Consider the following 26,886-nt stretch of genomic DNA (forward strand, 5'->3'; position numbering starts at 1 on the left):
AGCTTAGTTTTGCTAATGTGATGTCACGCAAGGTGCTGAGTCAACAATGGTGAGTTTTGATTTTGTCTTAGGTTGTGTTTTACAGTGTGTGTCAGAAAAGAATGGCCTGATTTTGACATAACGTTTACTGTGGATTCGTGAGGGTCTTCACAGGCTTTACGTGGTTGGTAGCATAACAGCAGCAGCGGCTACAGCGACGATACATTCACTGACTGCAAACTTGTGTGCCGCGCTCTTCTGGAGGAGTTGCACTCTTTGAACGCTTTAAAAACAAAAGCATTCAAAGAGTGCAACTCCTCCAGAAGAGCGCAACCTTGATTGAGCTGATGAAACTGAAATCAACTTGAGCTATCGTGATATCTTGGAAACTGTGGATGCTTGCCTGCTAACAAGCAAACGGGGCCGATCCCTTCAGCAGAAGGACTCTAGCTTTTTGAAACTGGATGATTAGTTTTGACACATGTGCATAAAGTGTAATTTTATAGTAAACGAAGGACAATAGAACCTCAGGAGACAAACTAGGGTTGTTTGCTATAACGATATATATCGGATGACGATATAAAAACATCTTTCGTTTCATTTTACGCTATCGTTTGTTTCGTGGTGTCGCAAAATAAACTGTTTACGGCAATATTTTTTCATGGTTTTGATGGTCACTGTAGTGGCTATATTCATTTCTTAAAGTTCTCTCTTTCTCTTATATTTAATATAACCACACTACAGACGGACAAGCGCCTGTTTTTATGCGTTGTGGTTAGCAACAACGACGGTAACACCATCGCGTGTCCGTTTGTTTATGTTCCACATAAACCTTTCACAATAAAGCTCAAGATCCTGTTGAGACTTTTCAAAATAAACTGAATAACGTGAACGAGCAGATTATTTACAGATGAGAATTAAAAAAGAGCCGCCAGGTGCTAAAAAATAAACCTTAGACTCAAACGTTAGAAAAGGCTTTTCCCCGCAGCACGCCGTGTAATAAATACTCAAGTCTAAAAATGTATTGTTTCATGCATCTGTTAAAACACTCGACTCCAGCTACATGACGCACAGCTGGAAACACTTCCCGCAAGTCGAGCTGCCCGAGATTCACAGAATTTACAGAAAATGTTACATTTTTGTGATTTATATCGTTATCAGGACGATAGATGTCTTAATATCGGGACATGAGATTTTGGTCATATCGCACAGCCCTAAAACAAACTATTTATTTTTACATTCAGTTTTTAAATGATCATTTTAATTAATAAATACAGAACCCCATTACACACAACACACACACATTTTTAGGACCTGCACCATCCAATACGTTGAACAGGCTGTTTATACTTACATCCAGTGTCTTAGACTCACGGATGGACTCTGAGTTTTGTTTTTAAGACATTCCTTTTAAACAGACAGAGCAGAAACTGAAAGTTTGCTCGCTAATTCGTCTGCAGAATGGTGTTGTGTTGACAAGATCAGCCTGATGTCTGCAGGCAGCTGGCTGGCTAGTATTAGCTCCCGGCAGGGACAGACTGGATAAAGTAAAATCCACACCCTGTTTATTCGACTTATGGGCTTCATATGATGTAGCCAGAGAAAATATCTTGTCAACACTCACAGATTTCAAACCAGTGTGCAGACTTTTCCTTCTTTATTCTATTTCTCATGTAATTGTGTTGTCTGGATCAAATACAATTGGTACGGCCGACTGCTGGGGTCTTAAACTGCGACGGGTCTGTATAAACACTCACGGTTTCATTAGTTTTGACTGTTGAGACTCTCAGCAGCTTTTATAGCCATCTGTAATTTTTTGCTAGATTAAAAATGATAATGCTAGCTTTGTGCACGTTTGAATAATGTTTAGCAGAGATGATATATGTATAGGACACATGCGCTCAAATGCTAATGTCAGTCAGAGGATTTTTAAGAGTCTATATTGGATTTTAAAAAGGCAATTAATTGGAAAATAGATTCTTTATCCAGCCTTTGAAATTACACTGGAAAGCGAAAGTGTGTGTCATTTTTGTGGTAAAAGTGAAATCACTGGTATATTAATCTGTCAGTCAGTAACCTTTCAGGCCCTTCTTTCTCCCAGACACCCTGACTTTTGTGCCCTTGACTCTAATAATCCCTTTCTGGCTGTGTGAAATACCTTTTTATGTCTGCGCTGATGATCATAATGGTTTTCTGTCTGAGCTGCTGACTAGTGATTGGCCCCAATTACAGCATGAACCTCAGACTTCAAATCATCCTATCTATGCAAGGTGAGACATGTAATGGCAAAAATCTATTTAGGCCTCGCTTCCATCTCGTGCCTGACTGCAGCTCAATAAATCACACTTGATGCACAGTTAAAATCGCATGAAGTTGACTGCCAGATGTTTATCATTACTCTCCATTGTACATTTTCCCCATATATGTAACCCATATATGCCCTACAAGACCTTAATTCTGCTGGAGAATGTGATTGGTTTGAAACACAATACCTGAAAACATTTGTAACTCCATGACTGTAGTGGAAAAACACGCCTTAATGTTTCCCCATGTAGGTGCGTATATGCTTGACTCTTTACTTTGGCAGTTCACTAGTTCTGGTCTGAAACAGGGGCCCTTGTCTGGACCCAGGTGTGCCCACTGTGGCTCTGTGATCAGACGTAAGAGAGACAGATTGACTCTGGCCTCTTGCCCTGTGGAAGCAAACTTCTGCCATCCAAATTAGTGGTTGGCCTGTCTTGCAGCATTCATCATGGCTGCTCCACTTTCAGCTGAGCTTGCTGCTATTTTTCACCGAGGTACTCCCACTTCATCTTCTAATGCTAGCTCCCTCTCCTTTACCTATCTTCATTATTTTGTACTCTTTCTGTCTGTTTCTTGGATTTCATTTCACCACTCTCCTTTTTTCAATCTCTTCTGGCTTGCTTTTCTTTTTCTCTTTCCCCCCCTTTTGAATCTCTACTCTCACTTCACCTCCATCCTTCTTAACTTGTTAGTCGTGATTCTTTCCCTGCCTCTCAGCCCTGCATCCTCATCGTTTCTGTCTCTTTCAGCCCCTATCTGTCAGGCTCACTCTCCTCCTCCAACAGTAATGTACTCAGAGTTGTTGAGGACAGGAGAGTAATCCCAAGTGAACAGATCTTTCTAAGATGTTGTCAAACTGTTGACGTGAGTGCTATCACGGGCCCCCGCTGTGCCTAACTTGGCATACCCTCTCTACTTCCCTACCTCCACACAGAGACACTCGCACACACGGCCATATCTGTCCCTTGAGAAGAGTCGGGAGATTATGCACACATTACGAGAACCACTGCTGTGGATTTCTGCTATTTAACAGAGTTGATGTAGACAGTGAGTCTGAGAGGACTGCAGTCTGGTGTATCTGAGGTGTGTCAAAAATAGAAAAACTAAAATCTGACATCTCAGCTGATGTAATTCGTACTAATTTGTAAGCTTTTTTTCCCTTTTCAAATCTAGTTTGGGATTTTCCAACCCTGAAGATCAAATATTTGAAAAAAGACGACTCAAAATGGATAAATTACTCAAAATCAATCTGAATGGAAATCTGTGTGAAGATCTTTTTTTCTTTGTGATTGTTCTTGTTTATTTTCTCCATAGCCCAGTAAAAAAATTTGTTTTCTTTAGCAGTCTGTACTGCTTTCAGTAAAGTTATTTTATTCATGTTTGTACTCTAAAGTGAGTGTCTTTTAACTTTATAGACACTAGGGCTGCCACAAACGATTATTTTGATAGTCGACTAGTCACCGATTATTTTTGCGATTAGTCGACTAATCAGATCATGCATCAATTGGACGTAAAACGTACAGCTTATTGCACCAGCAGCATCTGCTCTTATATAACTATCATTAGCTTACAGCTTTAAGTGTTTAAGATATGTGCTAACTAAAAATAAAGACAAGATGATAGTTTATTCAATTTTAATGACATTTGCAGATTGTTTCGATGGAGTTTAATAAACTCCTTGCTATCTAAAATATAACAGGACACCGGAGTATATTCTCGAGCATCTCACAATTCTGATAATCAGCTGTCTGCTTGACATTTATTCAGCTGTGTAAAAACTACAACTTTAGTCTCAGCCAAACCGATTTACTCAGGAACAAATAAAATATTGAAAAAAGGCAAACAATAACATTTGTAAGTTATCTAAGTGACTTATATATATGTTTAACCTGAGTAGCGAAAGACGGCCGTGGGTTTGAAAATGGTTGGCCCGGAGTCCGGTGTTCTCAGCCCCTCTAGTGAGCCTTGCCCCCGGCTAGCTATCGAGCTAGTGGGTAACAGACGTTTCCGAAAACGTCGGAGCGCTTTTGAAAATATGTGGTGTCTTGATAAACTGAGCAGATATTTGAGGTTTACACAGTTACATTCTCGCCTGAAAATATGTTAAACGTTTATTTTGTGACCCAGAAAGAATAATAAGAGTAATATTAAAACTAACTAGCTGCCGCCATTGTTGGAAACTGAGCTGGGCTGCGCTATGAATTCTGGGACACAGCTTCTTCTTCTTCGGGGTTTAACGGCAGCTGGCATCCTTGTACATGCTGTGCTGCCATCTTCTGTTTCAGTCCGTTATTACACTCTTAAATCCTACTACTCATTCCTGCGTCTTTTGGGATCTAGCTTCAAACGACGCGTCGACTATTAAAATGTAATAGTCGACGTAATCGTGACTAGTTGACAAATCGTGGCAGCCCTAATAGACACACATAACATAGAAAATCAGTTTATAGAGGGCTTGGCAATCTATAGTTTTAAGACATAAAATAAGGGTTGACTGGCCAGCAGAGAAGCAGGCTGTCTGATCTGATTTCAGTTTACGGAGATGCTGATGACTCTGTAAACTATATGCCACCAGCAAGCTTTAAATAACACATGAATAAATAGAGAGTTGGCCAAAAGAGGACAAAGAACTGATGCCCTGAGACGCTTTAGTAATACTGAGACACTGCGATTCTGTTGTGCACTAGTGTTGCCCTGTAGTTGCATCAGAAGATGAAGCAGTGATAAAGTTAGATGTGCCTGTGCCAGTTTTTTCTTTGGTTGTGCATCTTTCTGCTATTTTTATAGCTATTTAAAAAAAAATCCCTTTTAGTTTAGGGCTATAGCCGAAGATTGTTTCCGTTCTTGTTATTCTGCTGATGATTATTTGATTGTTTAATCTATTAAAAAATTCATTTGCTTTCTACCTTGTAATGAGGACTTTATGAAAAAGTGAATGTAAACGTAGGATCGCGTCTTACCACAGCAATATGAGCAGTTTCCTCAGTGTGACAGGTCTGAGTGCGTTGTGGGTAGCTGTAGTGTGTGTGTGTGTGTGTGCGTGTGTGTGTGCGTATGCAGTCAGCCAGCATCCCTCTAATGATAGTTGATTGCATTATCATCCACGGCTGAGTGGCTGCTCACCCTTGTAGATGTATGGACCAACTGCCAAACCCCAGGGCCTTCTGTCTGTGTATATGAGTGTGCGTATGTCTTGGTGTTTGTGTGGCTGTAGCTGTGTGCCAGTGCAAGTGCTTCCTTGTAAAATGTGATTGGAGGTGAAGCTCATAAGTCCTCTAAGAGCCATTCAGAATTTGCCACATCAGTAAGGCGCACACACACTCGCACTTGTTCCCCTAAGGAAAAGGAACCTTTTAGGCAGAAATGTTATCACCTGAGAATCAGCCTTGACACACACACACACACACACACACACACACACACACACACACACACACAGCATGACTTTGTGCATTTGCGATTGTAGCTGTTATGTTTGTGCTTGTTTACCTGTGACTGTGGGATGTTGTAAAGTTGCAGTTTTGACACAAAGTGTCGAAAGAAACGATGAATTGACAAAAATGAAAACACAAACAAACCCCAAACAAGCTTGATTCAGTTTCCCTTCTGTTGAATTTGTATGTGTTTGTGATAGTGGCATGTGGTTTTCTTTCTGTGTGACATATTAAGACTGCAGTAGTGCCAGGATAACACAAGTCTAAATACATTAAAAGAATGTATGTTTGAAATATTTATTGTCCTGACAATATATTTTATGAAATATGCTTTAGTATTTAGTTTTTTGTTTGTTTGGAGGGAACATAAATAAATAAATAAATAAATGAATCAAAAGGGGGGAAAAAGTGGGCTGTAGCCATATCTGTGCTAGGACATTATTCATGGCAGTGAGCTCTATCTGACTTCTGGGAGATGCATAACACGGTGGAGCGGGGTCACTGCCCCGCCCTGCCCTCCATTCCACCTGTCCTCCCAGCCAGTACGCTTGGCATCCAGCTGTCCGGCCAGCCTATCAGCCAATAAGCCCATACAGGCCTTGTTAGCTCAGTCAAGTGTGTCCATTCACCCCAAAGCCACCCCTTGCCCCAGCACTCTTACCCCGATAGAGCACTACAGCGCCGTATCCCAAGGTCAGCATGTCCTGTGCATTTTTGTGTGTGTGTCTGACGAGCAGTGGGGGCGGCAGAGGAGGAGAAAGACGATATGTTAGAGATGAAGGGTGCAATGGATGGAGGGTACAGGACAGAAATAACAAGGGGGAGAAGTGCGTGTGAATGTGGGTGTGTCTGTGGGATGGGGCGGAAAGTGGGTCATGGTTTAGTCTGTATGTGAAGCACCAGGAGCATCAAAATGACCCGTAGGGCTGCTGTCTGCCCCTTCTCTCTGTCACTCACACGCACGTGCACACACGCACGTCCCAGTAGCTCTCATGTATCATCTACCAGTGTTGAAGACCCGGGGTGGGTGGTTTAGATTTTTGTGGTCTAGAACACGGTTTCCAACTATTTTCTTTTTCTTAAATGTCTGTGTAACTGTATTCATATCCTCTGTGTTGGCTCACACAAGGACAATTCTTCTTTTCATTATTTGAAGGCAGCGCTAGCTTTGATAGCTGATCCCTGCAGAGGTATTTAATTACCATGTTAGCAATATTTGGAGGGACTGTTACTGTAAGTCTTGGTAATTCGAGCTGCAGTTTACACCACGACGTATACTTTACAGCTTTACTGCAGTGCATAAGTCGACATATGACATTTTGAAACCTACACTTACTGTGGTTTAGGATTTTTAGCATAGTTGATCCAGTTTCTTTTTTAGAGAGGAAAATATTAGTCATTTGTTGATACGGTGGTGTTGGCTGATAAATCAGATTAAAGTATGGATGTTTCATAGTTTCTCTTAGAAGGTACTCTGCAGCTTCTCAGTCTGCAGCCACAAACGCCACAAACAGAACACCCAGCTGATCCGAGCTGAGGAGGGCAGAGCGTAGAAGAGTAACCCACAACCTGTTGTCACAAAAAACAGCAACAACTGAGATCTTAACTCAGAAATAGCTCCACATGCCAAATGTTAATCTTTGTGTATTTGAAGAGGAACAAATAATGAGATCAGCTTTTTAAATGGTCAAATAACGATATCATTAAAGGTGTCAGTGTTGAAAACCCAGTGTTGGTCAGGCTCTACTTTTGTTTACATAAACGCACGGCATAGAAGAGCCACGTCGACAGGACTCGGCAGTTCATCTGCATCTAAAGGACAACAGTCACTCTTTCGATGATGCCAACATTCACATTTTGGACAGAGAGGACAGATGGTTTGAAAGAGGAGTGAAAGAAGCCATCTATGTCTACTGTGAGCGACCATCTTTGAAGAGAGGGCGGGGCTTACAACACCAACTGTCTGCCATCTCTAATCCAGTTTTGAGATCCCTCCCCAGACACCTTAACGCCCACTCACATCCTGGGTCTTTTGACCGCAGTAACTCACATGATAGGGTGGGGCAAGGCTTCACAATGGGTTCATCTGAAACCTTGGCTGACTGTGACACACACCCGTTTTCACACCGTGGCGCGTGTGATTAGGTAGAGGATCAACAGGGGGTCCATGATCCTCTTGGGGGACACTCCCATAGGGTTTAAAATCTGGGACTCCCCACCAATTGCTCTTAGAACTGAAGAGGCTTCTCGGATGAGATCCAGATGCTTTTCTTTCCAAGCTCCTTAGACTACGACGACCTCAACGACTGAGAACCTTCACAGACCCACTGTGGAAATAGATTGTTTACCGCAACAAGCAAAACACTGAGACCGATCGCAAGTTCCTTAGGCTATACCAATAGGAAAACTCTGGATGAGGATAGTTTTAGCCTACTATAGCTGGTGAATTAGCTGAAAATGAATGTAAAGGGTTTTCAGTCATTTAATCATTTAGACCGGCAGATTAGTCGTCTAAGACCTGCTGAGTGGCCAGAATTTCAGTGTTTTCCTTTCATTTGTGTGTATACTTTAAAACATTTAGAATATGTAGAGAGGATTTCTATTTCTGTGTTCTCTTAACATTACCACAATATTTAAAAGGTACTGTTGGGTTGGGGTCCAAATTCTGACAATAAAATTATATAGTGCCTCAAAAAGAGTTTTTTAGCTTCACATCCTAATGAATTTTGAACCGGTCAGATACAAAATAAATGTAACTGTTTAATCTTGGTATGCAACACTGCTTTTGAAGACTGGTATGCCTCATCCTGGTAATATTGTAATGAGAAGGAACATACACAACATCCACAGCATAGATATAAGCCAAAGCTCTTAACAGGGACTTGTTTTACTTGACTGAAATATCAGGTAACAGCTAAAAATGAAGCTTGTGCTCCAAACCTGCAGTTTGTTAAAATACTTGTTTTTCTTTTCTTTTCAGAGATGATCCAACTCTTTATTGTTTACAAGAAATGTAAAATTGAAAGACCTGTGGCTGTTATGGCTCAGCATTGGCGAGGAGCAAATCATTTGTCCACATAATAAAGCAGTTTCCTGTACGCTAGAAGATTTTCAAACCAACATTTCTGGAATAATAATATAAAAGAAAACCATCAAACCTCTTATTTAACTGGAGAAAATGTGGGCTTAAATAAAGTGGGTCATTTAAAAGTAGAAAACGGCTCTTTTTACAGTAAACAGACAATTTACAGTTAAAATTTACAGTTTTCAGTGGTAAAAACTGTAAGTTCCAGGCTAGTACTGGTAATTTAAAATGTATCCTTTATATCTAGAGTTCACGAAGCGGGCCATGCTGGCCACTGGTGGCCTTTTTGTAATATACTTTTCATGCCACACTATAAAGTGACAGGACTAAAGTATCTGTTCAATTTCAGCTTGTCTTTTGTAGCCATTGTTGCAGAGTAAACCTCGCTAACGTTGACAAATGAACCATCCTCTAAGCACGTTGCTGCCCTCAGTCGCGCTCGCTCCCTAAATTGGCACTCAATCATGAAAATTTGGAGAGCCTCTGCTTTTCATTATGGTTAGTTTGCCTGTAAAAATAATATTGGTAGTGGAAAATGACTTCTTATACATATTTTATGTGCTTTTATATCCTTATTGTTTAGTGCAAATGTAATTAGGCCCTAATAGGAAAATATAAAATTTCTAATCAGTTAAATTTAGACACACAGACAAAACCACAGACATTTCTCATTTCTAAGTGCAAGACAACTGTCTGTTTACAGTAAACAAGTGAGTGAAATTTACAGTTTTCAGTTGTAAATTGGCACATCTGCATAAAGTACATGCGAGCATCGGAAATTACCGTATTCCCATTCTGCCTGTTATTGTTTGTGTTGCTCTGCTTTCTGACCCTGCAGCTGAGCCTACTGTCTGCTGCTGTGCGGGGTGCTGCGCACACCTGTGGGTAAATCAGCAAGAAATACAGTCATGTGCAAATACAGCAGAATTCATCATTTTGTAGTGTTTGTAAACCAAAAACATTTAAGTGTAAAGGTGAGCAGACAAATAAGACTCCGGCTCTGTTTCTAATCAGTTATGTTGATTGTGGTGGGTTTTGTGTTTTCATTTATTTATTTATTTATTTTTAAATGAAAATGTGTTCGGGTAAATTATCACCTGCCTCATTCCACACACGCTTTCAATTTCTCTCAGGATGACTCGTTTCTAAGTCAGTCCTACGCATTCTTTTATTCATTTTTATTCATTTTTATGTAAGAAACAATAACTTGCAGTCCCTTTTTTTTTCTCCTTTGATTTGGTCATTTTTCAATCCGTACTTACTTGATGAGTGCACCTGCTCCCAAACCTCCCATACATCATCTCCATAGGGAGTAGTGTGATTGAAATATGTTATGTATGACCCCGTGTATACGCCTGCACCCACACAGACACACACACACACACTGACCACAGGTGCTGCTTTTCTAATATCCCTGTCTCTCTTGTATGATTTGGTCTTAGGGTGAAGTTAGGGTGAGAGGCAGAGACACACACACACACACACACACACACACACACACACACACACACACACGGCGTAAACAGAAATAACCTCAAGGTTAAGATTTAATCATTTGGGCCCTCTGTAGACGTACCGCACCTCCATTCACATACATAGAAATCAAAGCCAAGCTTTGTACACGTGCATGCACACAGGTCAATTTCTTTTTTTATATATATTGGGGTCAACGGTTTGGGATTGCTGGAATTTTTTTAATAGTATTGGAGAAACTCACAAACATACAGCCTAAAAATATCAATCTGTTGTGGTCAAATGGAAAACATTTCTTACACTGAACGACATATAAAACAGGCTTTTTATGTGCGTGCTGCACACTGAGTGAATAGCCATTATTACATGCTCTCTGTCTTTGTTTCTCATAAGATACAGATACATACATTTATGCACTTGCATATAACTATGGTTTCACCATGCAGGCCCTGATGAGTTTTTGTTTGGATATGCTGTGTAGAAATGTTGTTTTTTTTTGTGTGTGTTCCTTAAGTCTAAGAATGGCACAAAGGCAGGAACAGCAGCATTAAACTTTTTACTTGTTACCCATTTACCCACTGGTGTCACCTTAGTCTAACTGGTAAAGTTATCATTCATGGTGTGAAAGCACAGGGCTGGGTTACAGATCTTTATGTTCTGCATTAGATAAGATAAGTCAACAGTTTTTGTGCACTTTCTGTTTTAAGGCATTGTCATGCCATGGCAGGCAAAAATAACCAAATGACTTCTGCGCCATTGGCTGCACCTCTGTCTTAATGCAAATGTATGCAAATGTGAAATTCCAGAGATTTTCCAGTAACACGATGACTTTGTGGTTGGAATTTATCGGAGCTTAAATGGTGACTAAGTCAAGGTTACCGTGAGAAAGCTTTTGCTTAGATTTGGCCAGCGAGACTAGAAAAGCGCTCTATAAAAGCAAGTCCATACCTGAGGATGAAGAGGCAGAGAACATACGCACGGACCCGTAATATTCAACTTAACAGAGGATCTAATGCAGACTTAATTTTTAGTCTGACCCTAGGAAATGTTTAGTGTCCTACTAAGTCATCTATAGTCTAAATTTGCACTTTGATTCACTGATTTAAAAAAGAAAAATTCCACAAAACATGATCTAAAGTTCAGCTGCTGCCTGCCATTTAATCCATAACTACATAAAACCTTATTTTGCAAATGTACAGTCTTGCATCTTTGAGATTCTGCGTCCTCTGCACATCTATGTCTGGTTGGCTCCTTGTAACAGCCAGCGCCTGTCTTCTATCGTCACATGGTTGATGGCAGTTACGCCTGGATTAGTTTTCAGTTAGATGAAAATGTGAAAGAAGAAGCAAAAGCAACTGTCACTGAGAATGTGACAGCGACTGTCAGGGCTCTGTTAATGCGCCGCTCCCTCCGCGCCCTCTCTGTAAATGTTTAGTTAAATACAGCCTCCGTTTTCCAAAAATACAACACAATAAAGCGTCCTTTGACCCCAAACATCGTGTGATGTCATAAATGTGCCTTTGTATGTTAGCTTTGAGCTACAAGGTAATGCTTCTCCATTCAGGCTCATGTGATGTTGTATGCTTTTTCATTTGCTGTTCACTTGATCATTCTTTAAGATCATTTGTATTTTTAATCAATAGATTAATTTCAAAATAAAGGCCCGTTGCTAATATGATATATTATAATTTATAATGAGGAAAAAAGTCACTTTAAACCAAATAAATAAAAAAAGAAATAAATCCAGGATGTGCACCATAATATTTACTGTAGTTGTTTTCTCTCTTTTTCCAGCATAGTTTTTGTCTCTGCACTAGCAAGCTTATTCTGTAGCTAGGATTGTTGTGTGTGTGTTTGCGTGTGTGCGCGTGTTTCTGTTAAATTGATGGAGAGCTTGTTATTGTTGGTCTGCAAAGCATCCCTTGGGACTGAGAGGAGAAAGCAACCACACAGCTGAGACCACTCTCACTAAAGTCCTGTGTGTGTGTGTGTGTGTGTGTGTGTGTGTGTGTGTGTGGGTTGCCTCTCAAATAAATGTAGGCATAATAAGAGCTTTTGCCAGCTGAACACTCTCTCTCTCTCTCACCTCCCCTCGTCCCTTCCCGTTATTCATTTCCCAATCATCAGCACAAATATACATACATTTGTAGCTTTAGGATTACTCATTATGTCTGGTCTTTCTATTATTAGTTTTGTCATTTAAAGAATTGATCACTCCAAACAGAAAAGCCCAAACAAACCCAAAACATGCTCGTGATTCATGCCCTACTGTTGCGAGTCATACGTAGTGCTTTTAGAAGGACTGTCTGTCTGTTTTGATGAGGCATCATTTAGTCAAACTTACTGTCGCATCCAGTCGACTAACAAACCTCAAACCTGCTGCATTTGTACATTTTAAAGATGTGGCGGTTTGCGTCTGTGCTTATGTGTTACTGAATTAATATCTCTGTTACAGATTGGTCATCATATTGAAATTTATTCTGTCTTATGTATTCAAAACTAGTGGCAAAGTGACATCATGAAGGTTTAAATTTTAACGACCTGGAATTTGAATATACTGAAAAATGTTGAATACTTGGTCACAGCATGAATGAGAGTGGAAAGACATTTGCATATATTTGTGTGGCACTATGAATAATTTAATAGTTGTTTCATTCTGGTTTACCCTTGGTGCAGGAAAAAAAAATGGTATGTAGGCTGTTTGTTTGAGGCTTTTTTGTTTTAAATTGTTTGTTTTGTGAACTCTATTGACCGGTAGAGGTTACCTAAGGTACGCTGATTTTCTTTGGTAATTTTATTACATAAAACCACCGTATAGCACATTAACTATAATGCTGTGTGTGTGTGAGTATACTTGGCTGACGCAGGGAAGTAGATTTCCTGAAATATCTGGTTTAATGTGGCATAAAGGAGCAGCGCCCCACCACCAACGTGCCATTACATCCCCTCCAAATCTGTGTGTGACAGCTCTCCTGGCAGTGCTAAGATTCATACCATCGTCTCGAAGAGCACGTGTGTGCGTGCGTCCTGGTTAAACATGTTGAAATGATCTTAATTTTAAGCAACTAGGAGTTTATCTTGTTTGGCACTTGACACGAAGCTGGTTTTCAGCTTTAAAAATTTAGTTGTATACTTTGTATATTTTATATATATATATATATATATATATATATATATGAAAGTGCAGAAAATGCTAAGTGGACACAGGAATCAACCATGTTTTGTCAGAGACACTTTTCCCAGTGCGCTCTAATTCTAGTTTTCACAACATAGAGAAGTGGGAATTTACATGGGGTTAAAATTACCGACACACATTGGATTATTTTGTGAGTACAAACTGACTCACTGTGGAATTCAGACGCAAAGGAGTTCCACCAGAGACTAATTAAGCACTTCTTCATCTTTTAGGATGCCATGTGCTTTGTGCTTGACTCATGACTTTCGGTTTGTTTTTTTCTGTGTGTTGGCTTCATCTTGGGTACTCATAACATTGTAATGCTACGTTTGCTTTTCCAGTCTGCAAAAATAAAATGCGTTGTCTCTCTTTGTAGATGACCCGACAGAAGCAGACGTGTGGTTGCTCAACAGCTGCACTGTGAAAAACCCTGCAGAGGATCACTTCAGAAACTCAATCAAGTAATGAAAAAGCACACAAACGATATGTATCCTTGTCTTGTTCGAAGGATCGTTACATTTTAATAGGAACTGGATAAAGAAGTGTTAGCTTTGCTTAGTAGGTCTTTTATATGGGGTTGTGATGGCTCATTTCTCTATCAGAAGAGTTTAAAATACAGGAAAAAAAGTAAAAAAAATTTAATTATAAGAAAAAAAGAATTAAAAAATAATATTAACACAAATTAAAAAAACTGGCATAGGTAGAATTGCTGCTCAACAGACAATCAGAAATGGTTTTCTACAAATGAATGTGTGCCAAAAAGATTTCCCCGCTGTAGCGAGTTTGTTTTGTTATAATAATTATGTCTTATATTACTAAATCTGAATCACGATCACAACTATGTGTGACAAGGGAGCACAATTCACTCATAAATAAATGAACATCTAATTGTGTTTTGTTAGAAAACGTAATCCAGGATCAATTTAACACAAATGAACTACAAAACATGGCATGTTTAACACATTTTAAGGCAAAATGCAGAAGCACTAAGTGCAGCCTTACTTCTCCCATAGGAAATAAGAAGGTAAGTAGCCCCCAGGTGCTGCTAATCAAATGCACTTGATTAAGTGATCATTAACAAGGGTGAGCACATCTATAAAAGCAGAATTTTGTCCCTTTTGCTGGTGTGGATCATTCAGATGATCGTAAAGGAAATGCGAACATTTTTTCCAGGAGCGGACATCCTGAGTTCAGAGCATGAAATTCTCATCGAAACTCAAAAAAACCTAAGAGGTACATCTGAGACTTCACAGCCTCAATTAGCATGTTAATGTACAGTTAGAAGAAGGCTGAAAAGTACTGTTTGTTTGCAAGGGTTGCCCAGAGAAAGCCTCTCCTCTCTGCAAAGAATATGGCAGCACAGCTTAGGTTTACAAAGTTCCATCTGAACAGACTACAAGACTTCTGGAACAATGTAGGTCTGGGCGATATGAGGAAAATCTAATATCACAATATATTTTTGGCTATAACACGATATATATATCACGATATTGGATTGCATTTTTTTTTTTTTTATACAGCGCTTTTCGAGACCCTCAAAGCGCTTTACAATTCCATTATTCATTCACTCACACATTCACACACTGGTGGAGGCAGCTACAGTTGTAGCCACAGCTGTCCTGGGGCAGACTGACAGAAGCGACGCTGCCATATTGCGCCATCGGCCCCTCTGGCCAACACCAGTAGGCGGTAGGTGACGTGTCTTGCCCAAGGACACAACGACCAAGACACACAGAGCTGGGGATCGAACCGGCAGCCTTTTAAATCACCTCCCAAAACAAATTTTATTTGCAACCATAAAGTGCCTAAAATGCACTATTGCACTGGTATACTCATTCAAATTCACCATTCAGTGTTTTTTTTTTTTTCTTCACTTTGAATTCAAAAAATCTGAATGAATTAAAATGTTTGGTTTTTTAAAAACATTTTATGGTTATTTTTCCCAGTCTGGTCGTGTATAAACATGCATGTGTGCCATGTAGAAGATTTTCTGGTTGGGAGGGGTAATGATGCATTTGCAGTGTGTGGGAGAAAGAAAACTCGCAGTGAATTACATGCAGACAGCTTAATGCCATGGCAGTTACTCGATGTATACTCAATGGTTACGATAAAGCCGTTTTAACCATCGTACATGGAAAAACTCGTGAGGCATCAAGTACATTCGATATATCGCCCATCCCTAGAACAATGTGTTTTGGACAAACGAGAACAAAGTGGAGATGCTGGTCATGATGCACAGTGCCATGTTTGTCAAGACCAAACACAGGCAATGAGCACGGTGGTGGAGGGCTGATGATTTAGGGGTGTTTTGCAGATTCAGGTCCTAGGCAACCTGCGGTCATTGAATCAACCATTAACTCCTCTGTATACCAAAGTATTCTAGAGAATCTTTCTGACAGCTAAAGCTTGGTCCACAGTGGGTCAAGCAATAGGATAATGATCCTAAGCACAGCAGCAAACCTACAACAGAATGGTTGAAAAAGGTGTAACGGCCCAAAGTCCAAAACTTAACTTGATTGAAATGCTATAACAGGACCTTAAGAGAGCTATGCATAAACAAATGCCTACAAATCTCAATGAACCAAGCCTAACATTTATCCACAGCAATATGAGACACTGAAAAGGTCATATGGAAACCGTTACTTTTAGTTGTTGCTAGTAGGAGGTTCTACAAGCTAGTGAATCCCGGGGTGTACTTAGAGTTTGTATTAAAATAATTGTAAATTTTGTGAGGACTAGATGGATTTTTACCATATTCTGACTAATAAAACCCCAGACTTGACAGAGGGTTTACTTTACCATGACTGTAGATCTTTAAACATCTTTAATTATTTCAAAATGTACCTTTTTACTCCAACGTGGACATAACTGTGATGCTTTTTTGCGAAAACCATTTTTCTTATGCATAATTTTGTGTGTGTGTTCTTTTTTTACCCTTTTGCCCGGTGTCAATTTCCACCTACTCACTGTTCTACTGGTCTCTCTCAGCAATACACACACACACACACACACACACACACACACACACACACACACACACACACACACACACACACACACACACACCTATTTGCATAAACACAGAGAAATTAAGCTAACTGTTTTGCATTTTGATTAATTTGCCTCCATCAGGGGCGCACACACCTGGCGGGTATGTGCTTTTGTTTGCGACTCAGAACTTGGATTTTGCTACTAAAGGTTTTAAGGTTTACTTTGAGTAAGAAATCCAAATCCCAAATGATTTAAGCACACATATATGTTTTTATGTCCATATACTGCATATTATTGCATGCGGTTTTAACCTTACCATGCCAGTGTGAAGAGGGAAAGTGGAATTAATGATCCTTGTCTAACATCAAGTTAGTCGTGTGAAATTAATATACACTTGAGCTTCTCTCCTGGGGCCTCTCGAGAGAGTGCAGGTTAACACGCTTTTGCTCTGACCTCAGCTGCTCCAGTGCATCAGTGGCCCACAGAGAGAACTAACAATAATCAAAAATACAACCTAATTAGATATCAGGGATTTTATTCTGGCTTAAATACTCAGAAAATTGAGAAAGATTTTAGTTATTGTTTGTTATTATGATATTCCTTTATTTTCTTTATTGCCCCTCTCATTACAAACCGACAACACACAGCATGGAGCACCAGCTGAATTTCTGCACCAGCCAAACAAAAGAGCTGAGCCCCAGTTAGCTTCACTTTGTTTTTAGATTTTACTCTTTTAGATTATTTGCATTTTGGGCTAAATCAGGCTAAAGCTTTAATTTATTATCTGCCACATTTTCATTTTGGTGGCTGAATTATTGCAATTGAATAACTTCTATCAAGGGAATATTTCAAGAGCCGAACAGTTTTACTTGGCCAACCTGATCAGTTCAATCTTCATGCTCCAGCTGTCTCCTGGTGCTCGGTTCTTTCATTCCTTTTGTTATGGCATTTTTTTTTTAAAATAATGCTTCGAATTTGCCAATTGAAATGCACGAAATAACAACACACGTCAGGACTTTGAAATGTCTTCCTCGTTGATGCTAGAGTTTTTCTTAGACTGGAAAATCACCCAGCTGTAATGCTAATGCAATTAATGCTCTATTCACTGAGAAGGACAAAAACACTCACACACAGATGCACACACGTACACAGAAGAAATGGAAAAGTTTTTCTCCCTTTCATCATTTGCAACGTGCAAGATGGAGACACAAAATGAGGGGGTACGGGATGTGAGTGAATCCAAATGCCGACATGTCGTTCCATTTTGTTCTTTTCCCCAAGAATTATTTTTTTTCTTTGCCTTCTCTTTGTATGATGGACAGAGAGAGGGGGGAAAATGAGAGGAGGAGACAGGCACACGAGCTGCCTCGTGCTCAGTCACACGGTAGCCCTTACGCCTGCGCCTCCTGGTACCACACACTCACACTCAGACTTCGCACACACTTGCATGGGCTGGGGCAATATTTCTGTTCAGATAGTAAGGTCCATAGTTTGTTTGGACAAAGACGGTTTTTGTAGTTTTGCCTCTCTGCAACACTGCACTTGATTTAGACCTCGGTGGATATCAGCGAACACTGTAGCCACTTTCAGCTGTTGCTTGTTTGTGAGTCTCTGCCTTCAGTTTTGTATTTAAAAACTGAAAAGCTGTTCTGTTGGGTTCAGATCATGTGACTTGGTGTAATGTCAACCTGGTAGCCCATTTTGTTGCTTTGAGAAACTCTTGGATTGTTTTTGCTGTGGGTCGTTATCCATTTGCACTGTTCAGTTTTCCAGCATTTGTCTGAATGTGAGCAGAGTACAGTCCTACACACTTCTTAATTCATTCTGATACTTCTATCAGCACTCAGAGAATCAATCAATAGTTCCTCTGGCCTGTGCTATGCTACACATCATGAGCTTGCTCTCTCCTTCTCCATACTTTTCTCTCCCCATCAACCTGCTTCAAGTTAATCTTAGTTCTAATGATGGCCTCCTGCACGTGCATCTATTTGGGCCTCATATTTAAAATTATAGTGAAAAGCTATAAAATACAAATTCAACACTTTGGATCATCATTTGATCATTTCGTTTGCCATTAAATAACAAGGGAGCAGGCCTCATTCGGCCATTAAACTGCTTTTCTTAGGGCCTAACTTGTTGTACCAAACTGTAGGTTATTTCATTTCATATGAATTCTTAAATTCTGCTTTGTGATAAGTTGACTTGTAACCTTGATAAAGTATGTACACTACCAGTGGAAAGTTTGGACACACCTTCTCATTCAATGGTTTTTCTTTATTTCTACGACTTTCTACATTGTAGATACAAACTGAAGACATCAAGTATATAATGCAGGAGAAGAAATGGATAAATAAATCTAAATATGTCTTATATTTTAGATTCCTCAAAGTAACCACCCTTTGCCTTGTTGACAGTGCTGAAAACCCCTGGCCTTCTCTCAATGAGCTTCATGATGTAGTCACCTGAAATGGTTTTCACGTGTGTGCCTTGTCAGGGTTCATTTGTGGAACTTTTTGCCTTCGTAACGGGGTTGGGACCATCAGTTGTGTTGTGCAGAAGTCAGCTTGGTACACAGCTGACAGCCCTATTTGGCAACTGTTAGAATTCATGCTATGGCAAGAACCAATCAGCTAAGAAAAGTGAAACTCAGTCCATCATTACTTTAAAAACTGAAGGTCAGTCAGTTGCTAAAACTCACAAACTCATCAAACCCTGCAAGAAAACTGGCGCCCCAGGAAGGAAGACCAAGAGTCACCTCTGCTGCTGAGGATAAATTCACCTGAGTCATCAGCCTCAGAAATCGCAAGTTAACAGTGCCTCAGATGAGAGCCCAGATAAATGCCACACAGAGTTCCAGTAGCAGACACATCTCTACATCTACTGTTCAGAGCAAACTGAATCAGGCCTTTATGGTCAAATAGCTGCTAAGAAACAACTAATAAGGAAAAACAACAAGAAACACAAGGAATGGACATTGGACCAGTGAAAATCTGTGCTTTGGTCTGATGAGTCCAAATTTGAGTTCTTTGGTGACTTCCTCATGAAGCTCATTAAGAGAGCACCCAAGAGTGTGCAAAGCAGTAATCAAAGCAAATAGTGGATATTTTGGAGAATCTGAAATATAAAACACATTTTGAGTTATTTTACACTTTCTTGTTTACTACATAATTCTGTATGTGTTCATTCATAGTTTTGATGCCTTCAGTGAGAATCTACAATGTAAATAGTCATGAAAATAATGGAAAACCATTAAATGAGTAGGTGTGTCCAAACTTGTGACTGGTAGTGTATGTGTGCATGTATGAATTTCAACTCTTTACCAGCTAATCATTGGTGTTAAGCTGGTTTGAGCATAGATTTCTGTAAAAAGTAGATAGCTAACTCACTGTCCGATCTAAAAAGTGTTAGTCCAAAGGACAGCAAGAAAAGTGAAAACCAGTCCACTGTTGGAATGACTGGTAGAGAGGAGTTACTCCATAAAAAGAAATGCGTGGCCACATTTTAAGTTTAGTAAACACGATACAGGACAAAGTAAAGTTATAGGCAAATATTGCTGCTTTACAAGGAAACATAGCCGACATCCTAACCTTGTCACAAAATATGCCAAGTGCCTGTCACAGGAAAAAGTGAAAGAAACCCGAGGACTTGTTAGCCACAGCTCTGCACTGCACAGGTGCCTGCTCGCTCTACTCCACATGGTAAAAATGTAATATGTTAAAAGACTTTGGCAGGAAGAGTAAAACAAATCAGAGAACTTGAGTCATAAGAAGTATAATGTGAAATATCACTTATATAAAATTAATATTCACCAGTGAAAAACAGGCTGAAATTAAAATGTGCACTGGGAAATCTGAGCAGCTGTCTACTTCAAGTGTCTTCTAATATACAAGACAGAATGGCATCTACTTGACACTCAAAGCAGCCAGTGCCTTAATTATGCAGTATTGTAGGCTTCAGCACAGTTTTATTAAAATATGAACATTTTAATATTTACTAAAGTGTCATTCGAGAGGCATTTGAGAACAGTATCACACGGGTTATTAAGGTCCTCAGTGACCTTTCGCATTGACAAAGATGAATGAGAAATGCATTATTTGTTGCGTTGTTACATTTGTTACAATCGAAGATCACTAGCGTATTGATTTTTATATAAAAACAAAGGAAAACATTAAAGGTCCCTTAATTAAACTTGGTCCAAATGTATGTACACCTATTAAATATTTCCTAAAACATAGATAAATTGATTTTTATAGGGGTAAATGTGACAGTTAATTGTGATATATAGTTGTGTACTATCATGTGTAAGAGGAAAAAGCCAAATGAACACCGGCCAAACATAAACACACACATTATCGTGGTCACACAAGTAACAAGTGTAATAATAAACGAGCTGAGGGGTTTTAAACTCAAACACAGGGGCTTTGAACAGTCTTCTATGGTGGTTTGGAAAGACACAGTGAAAAGATGGTTTATTACTTCAGGAGAACTGGGGCTTAGTTGGCATCCATGCCAAGTGTGTGTGCGATAAGGAGCTGAATTTGCGCATATGTGTATGAGGGTTGTCAGGTGGATGAATGCCCAGGCAGAGCGCTCTGTGTCTGGTGTGAAGGGTTTCCCAGTGAGAGAACGCGATCAGATATGCATGAGGTTTCTTTTGAGTCTGCAGTGTGAGCGAGTTTGTGTGAGTGCACGCACAAAATCCATTTATGGTAGATCTATAGTGAGCGCCGATAAAATGCGTGTTCGTCAAGGATGCCTAGGAGAGGTTCAGATTTATTCTGTGCTGATTATAATTGAGATTATATGAAAGCCCAAGACAGAATTTGTTTGCTTAATAATTACTTTCACTGGTGTTGCAATGCCAGCCGTACGGTTGCCCCTCAGCGTTTTCAGTTTGTGCTCGTCTGGCTCTCTCCGGTCAGCGTGCAGGGAGAGATTGGATACCTTCCAGGATCCTTTAAAAGAGTGAAGGTCTACTCCACCCTGCTGTTTACTCCTCCGGCAGGGCTTTGGCATCAGGAACTAAGTAGCATAAACTGCTAATAGAGCAGCTTCTGAATGCTAAAAAGTCAGTTAGTATGGATGTTTGGGAAAGCATGCGTGTGCATTTAAATGCCAGAATCTATAGTGTAATTCAATGTCAGAGACCTCTCAAATCAATGAATGCAGAATACATTAAAGGAGTAGTTGCTCAGCACGCTGCAATTAAACCGCTCTCCGTTTGTGTGTATTTCAGCATGTGTTGGATTTCTCCACTTGGCTGTTTCTACTAATTAGTATGATCAAGGGAATGGATGTTTAACGAATTAGAAACCAGCTCAGAGCTCTATACTTCCAAATACACCAATTCCCATATTATATTTACATTCATTTCAATATAATTTTAATATTCATGAAACAACCGCAAGAAGGGAAAAAAAAACAGTTGTTAATTGAAAAGGGGCCCACATCACACAGAATGAACTCGTGGAAGACGTCCAAAGTGTATATGTAATGTGCTTATACGGAGTATTTCTAACAGATGTGTAGGCTGGGTGTGACTTTGTGTTATAACCCTTGGCTACAGGACAGTTTACATCAGTGTTGCCTTGGCAGAAGTTTCTGTGTAAATTTAGGGCCTTTAATTTTAGACCATATGCTGCCAAAAGTAGATTGGAAAACGAAACCAAAGCTACTTCATAACTATGCTACATATCAAATATCATCCTAGTTATGGTTATGCATTGGTGTTTTGATGTGATACAAGGATGGAACATGGTTTGTTCCCCAGTATTTTTCTAATTTAATACTTGTTTATCACACTCCAGTGTTTCAGGTCATCAAACAAATTGAAATGTTAGACAAAGATAATACAAGTACTGTATTTTTCGGACCTTAAGGCGCACCGGATTATAAGGCACATTAAGCAAATCAAAACAGTCAGATAAGTCAAACTTGGAAACATGAGAACCGTTTGGAATGAATCTATTTATTTTACTTTCTCATCATTAATCGCTTTGGAAAACATTAACACGATTAAGGTTGTGGTTATGGTTATTATTAAGGTTAGGGTTGGGGCTGGAATACACGGCTGGAACGTGTGTTACCCTCGAGAGTGTCATTCTGTTCGATTCCCGTTCCTGTGGGACGCCTCGGGATGTGACAAATCGTCGGTATGTTACGCGTCTCGTAGTGCTCCGTCAATCCATCAAGCGGTGCGGCTTCGTAGTTTACCAAAGTCGTACTAAAACATTTTTTGACAGATTTTTGAGCGCCGTGTAGCACATAAAATCGGTTCAAGGTCAGTAAGCACAACCAGAATTAATATGTAACCCACCTAAAATCTGCCTCATGAAAATGAACTGCTGTTCCCCAAGAATGTCAGTAGGTGGCACTATGAGATTGTTTAGTGCTTGTGAACTTGAGTTGAGAACTATAGAGAAGGAGAATAGCGCTAAGGCTACGTATGCTGGTCGGAGCTACTCACAGAGTTTTTCCTTAACCTTTTTCTTGAACAAGGATTGTGTGTGAAGACACAAATTGGATTTTACTTTTCCGCTTGTTGGGAAACGCGGACACTTTTTGTTGATGCTGATGTACCTCTGTTTTTGTGTTTTTTGTTCATTTCCGGTGAGTTGACTAACTGCGCTAGCATAGCAAGCTAATCGTTAGCTCAGTATAATGTAAATTTCATGTGTTCCTTTTAAGTGCTGTATTATCTTTTTATTTCTTCACTTGTGAATGTTTTAAGCCAATCGGAAATATTTCTTTGGAAGCTAGTAGGTAAGTTTTATTTATTGTAATGAGATGATAAATATGAGCAGTCTTTGGCTAAATAGTACTGCGACCACGTTTTGCACTTTCCTCGTGCATCAGTAATGTACATTCTCTCAATTCATTGGATTGATGTGACTGCTGTTCACAAAATATGAGATTTGAGTTAAATTTGTATGATGTGGAAATTGTTTTAAGGTTCTTTGATTAATTTTATTATTGATTGCATTAAGTCGTTATATACAAAGAGTGAGAGACATTTGGTCACTAGTGTTGATTAAGTTGTTATATGATATTCATGTAAAATATGTTCACTGCCCTGTGCAGGTTGGTTTTTTTGTTGGAGTCTAAAGTTGCGAGCCAGGATTCCGGATCCCCAGCTGCGATGCAGGAAAGATTTCCAGCCTACTTAGAAGTGACAACTGCGTTACTTCTTGACAGATAAGCTTATGAGATCTCAGAACAATACACTACCCGGGTAGTACTACTAACATTAACACTATACACACACACTCACACACCCGAACTGAAAAGACTGAAAAGAACTCTGAACACTGAACTCTGAACTCTAAAACTGAATACACAGACTGACAAATATGGACAATTGGAACTGTTGTGAACTGTTGAATGACTGTTTTTGGTTTTGTTTTGAATAAATGTTGACTGTTCTTTTAGCTGTGTGTCATTCGCTCCTTAGTCGATTCCTAGAGGCCATAAGCCTAAGATCCTAACTTTCTCTACATTCAGTAGTGGTAAAGTATCGTGTGTTACAAATACATAAGGTACACCGGATTATAAGGCGCACTGTCGATTTTTGAGAAAATTTTAAGTGCGCCTTATAATACTGTAAACAAAATGCACTTTCTAAATGAAGGTGTCGGTTATTAAGGGGAAAAGAACTCCAAACCTACATGGCCCTGTGTGGAAAAGTGATTCCCCCCCGATAAACCTAATAACTGGTTAGGCCACCCTTAGCAGCAACAACTGCAATCAAGCATTTGCAATAACTGGCGAAGAGCCTTTAATAGCGCTTTGAAGGAATTTTGACAAACACTTTTTTACACCACTGTATACAGTGAAGTTATAGGTGGTGATTATGCTCTTCAGTCCATGCAATTTAGAAAAAGTGACTTTTATTTCACTGATTTCTGATGAAACATCTACCAAGGAGAACGTACAGCATCAAAACGTTATTCTGCTCTGAGAATGAGCGGGTCTCTCGAAAACCTTGAATTACTTGCGCCGAGACCGTAGTCAATCTGATAAATCTTTTAAATGGCAAAATCTGACCCACTGATTTAATAAAGGGTTAGACAGTGACCTCAATGACTCAAGCATTCATAAATATTTCCCAAAATCCTGACTTGTTTTCCTCTAAAAGTACTTATAACTTACAGAGGTGCTGAACAGGCCTTGCCAGCATGTTATTTCGAATGAACTGAACACAGAAGTGACTGACATTAAGGCCAGAAATGTTTCCTTTTCATGAGGACATGACAACGAGGTATAAACAATCTGAAATATCTGCAGTGACCTTTAGAGCTGTTTACTAAGGGCAGTTGTTTTGTCTGTGTTCAGGCAGTACAGCAGAGATGCGGGCAAGAATTTGTGTCTGGCTGGAGAGACACACACACACACACACACACACACACACACACACATACACACACATATACACAGAGCTTGATGCCTTGGGCTGGTTTTGGTAGAAACCCAGGGATTGGCATTTAATCTGTCAGTTCTGCAGGGCATTAGCCTACATTTTTGGGTACACACAGACACAAAAATAGAGAGGGAGAGATGGACGGATGGACAGACGGGGGAGAAACGATGGGAGAGTGTAGCCGAGTTCAGGCATCCTGTTTTGGCCTCACTGAGCCCAGGGCTGTGTGAGAACCACACCGAAGCTGGGACTGACCCCAACCTGACCTTGTTTTAACATCTGCATAGTTGGAGTATACTTGAGTTTTCAGTTTTCTTCTATTTTTATAATATGTTGGTTTGTCGAGTAGAGAGAAGATTATCTGCTATTGTTGAGATTTTGAGTGATATTACTGCCCCCTATTTCTGTCCTGCTTTTTGTGGATTTATATCATTGTGAACCATACACATTATTTTTCAGAATGTAGTCATAATTTCCTTTTTTAAGTTTGCTAAGAGAGTCCTTGAAATTAAAAGGGCACGCACAAATGAAAAACAGACTGCACCTAGTAATTCATGAGCAGTTCAAGTGGCTTTGGCTGTTTTGCACTATGTTTATCTGCCTTGTTCTGCTTCTTTCTTCTCTGTTGCTTCATATTCATTTTGAGGTTATATGAAACTAGTGGTCAAAACAAGCTCAAAGTGGATATCTGATATTTTATAGGCCCTGCCAACACAATAGCTATGTCATAATATTCTCATTAAATGTAATACATATTAAATCTTATTAAAGCTGTTCATAATACTGATAGGTTCCTCTTCTTACAACTTTACCTTAACAATACACCTTCCACTCCATGACCCCAGCGTCTTGGGAATAGCTCTAGCTTTGACCTGATTGACTTAAGTGTGACTTAACTGGACACGTAATCGGGTCATTATCTGTCATCCTAGCCTTATCCTTTTCAAATGACTTACCTGCTGTCAGGCTAGGTTTGGTACTTATCCTAAGACATTCAGCCTTAACAACAAACAGTCAGCTCCAATGTTTGTGGTGCAAGCAACGCTTTAAGTAAAGTAACAACCTTAGCATTTTTAAGCTTGTTTATCAGAAAAGGTCATGGGCTTCTCAAGCATCAGAAGGGATGAGTGTAATTTGATAAAAAGCTAAAAATATTAGATCCCTCTTCCTTTTAGAGGTGACTTTTCTTGGCTTGCTTAAAAACATTAAGTAGAAGGCGCTTTCATTTCCACAGCCAGTTAAAGTCCATACCAGTTTAGTCTTGCAATGTCATCTCAGAGGTTGTTTGTTGTTTCTCAGGATACACAATTTCTGTAGAGAGAGAAATGTAGTTCAACCAGTTTAGAAATGATCATTAGAATAATTTTAAATCAGTGGAGAACAATAAACATATTCAAGTTGGACATGAAGTGCTCTGACATCAATTTAACAGTCTTGGCTTAGTTTGGGGGATTGTGACTAGTTAAAGGGCAAAGTGCCAAAACATGAAGTCCTAACATGTAGGGTTTCTGCCTGTGTACTGCAAATCCGATTACCTGCCAGCTATAAACTAAACAACACTTCCCCGAGATCCATATGTGAAAATATGTGGTAGACGGCACATTTAGTCTTCCCTCCTGTTCCTGAGTTGGTGCATTAAAGCATGGCCAAAAAGTATTTTTGAGGTTACCTTTGACCTTTTGGATATGAAAGGCCAAAAACATGTTTTCCATGATCACAGGGATATTTCTGGATCACCAACTTCTTATTAGTTATTGGCTTCCTTTGAACGCTTGCCCTAAATTATACAATTCTAATAATTACCATTAAAATAAATTCTGGAGGTGTTCCCCATTCATGAGACTGGTCCCAGTGTCGTTTGCTGCAGAGACTTAAGAAACATTTATCGCTGCATGGAAATGAGGTAACCCCTTAATCTGTGCTCTCCCACAGGTGTAGCCTGTGTTATTCTTTTTATGTTTGAAGTGGGAATTATACTCCCATACCTCTCCTTTTCTTCTCAGCAATAGGCTTTAAAAAGACATAGGAA

The 26,886-nt window shown here is 39.6% G+C and overlaps 1 protein-coding gene across 5 annotated transcripts in view; it reads left to right on the forward strand.

The window, feature by feature from the left end:
* Positions 1 to 26,886, forward strand: part of cdkal1 (CDK5 regulatory subunit associated protein 1-like 1) — a 273,992-nt gene that overhangs the window by 25,396 nt on the left and 221,710 nt on the right. For all 5 annotated transcript variants that reach the window (XM_082550969.1, XM_082550971.1, XM_082550966.1 and 2 more), the window contains exon 5: positions 13,827 to 13,911. In XM_082550969.1, coding sequence (XP_082407095.1) covers positions 13,827 to 13,911 — 85 coding nt within the window. The remainder of the gene's footprint in view (positions 1 to 13,826; positions 13,912 to 26,886) is intronic.

This window comes from Aulonocara stuartgranti (assembly GCF_965226115.1).
Source record: "Aulonocara stuartgranti genome assembly, chromosome: 11".
Classification (NCBI taxonomy): domain Eukaryota; kingdom Metazoa; phylum Chordata; class Actinopteri; order Cichliformes; family Cichlidae; genus Aulonocara; species Aulonocara stuartgranti.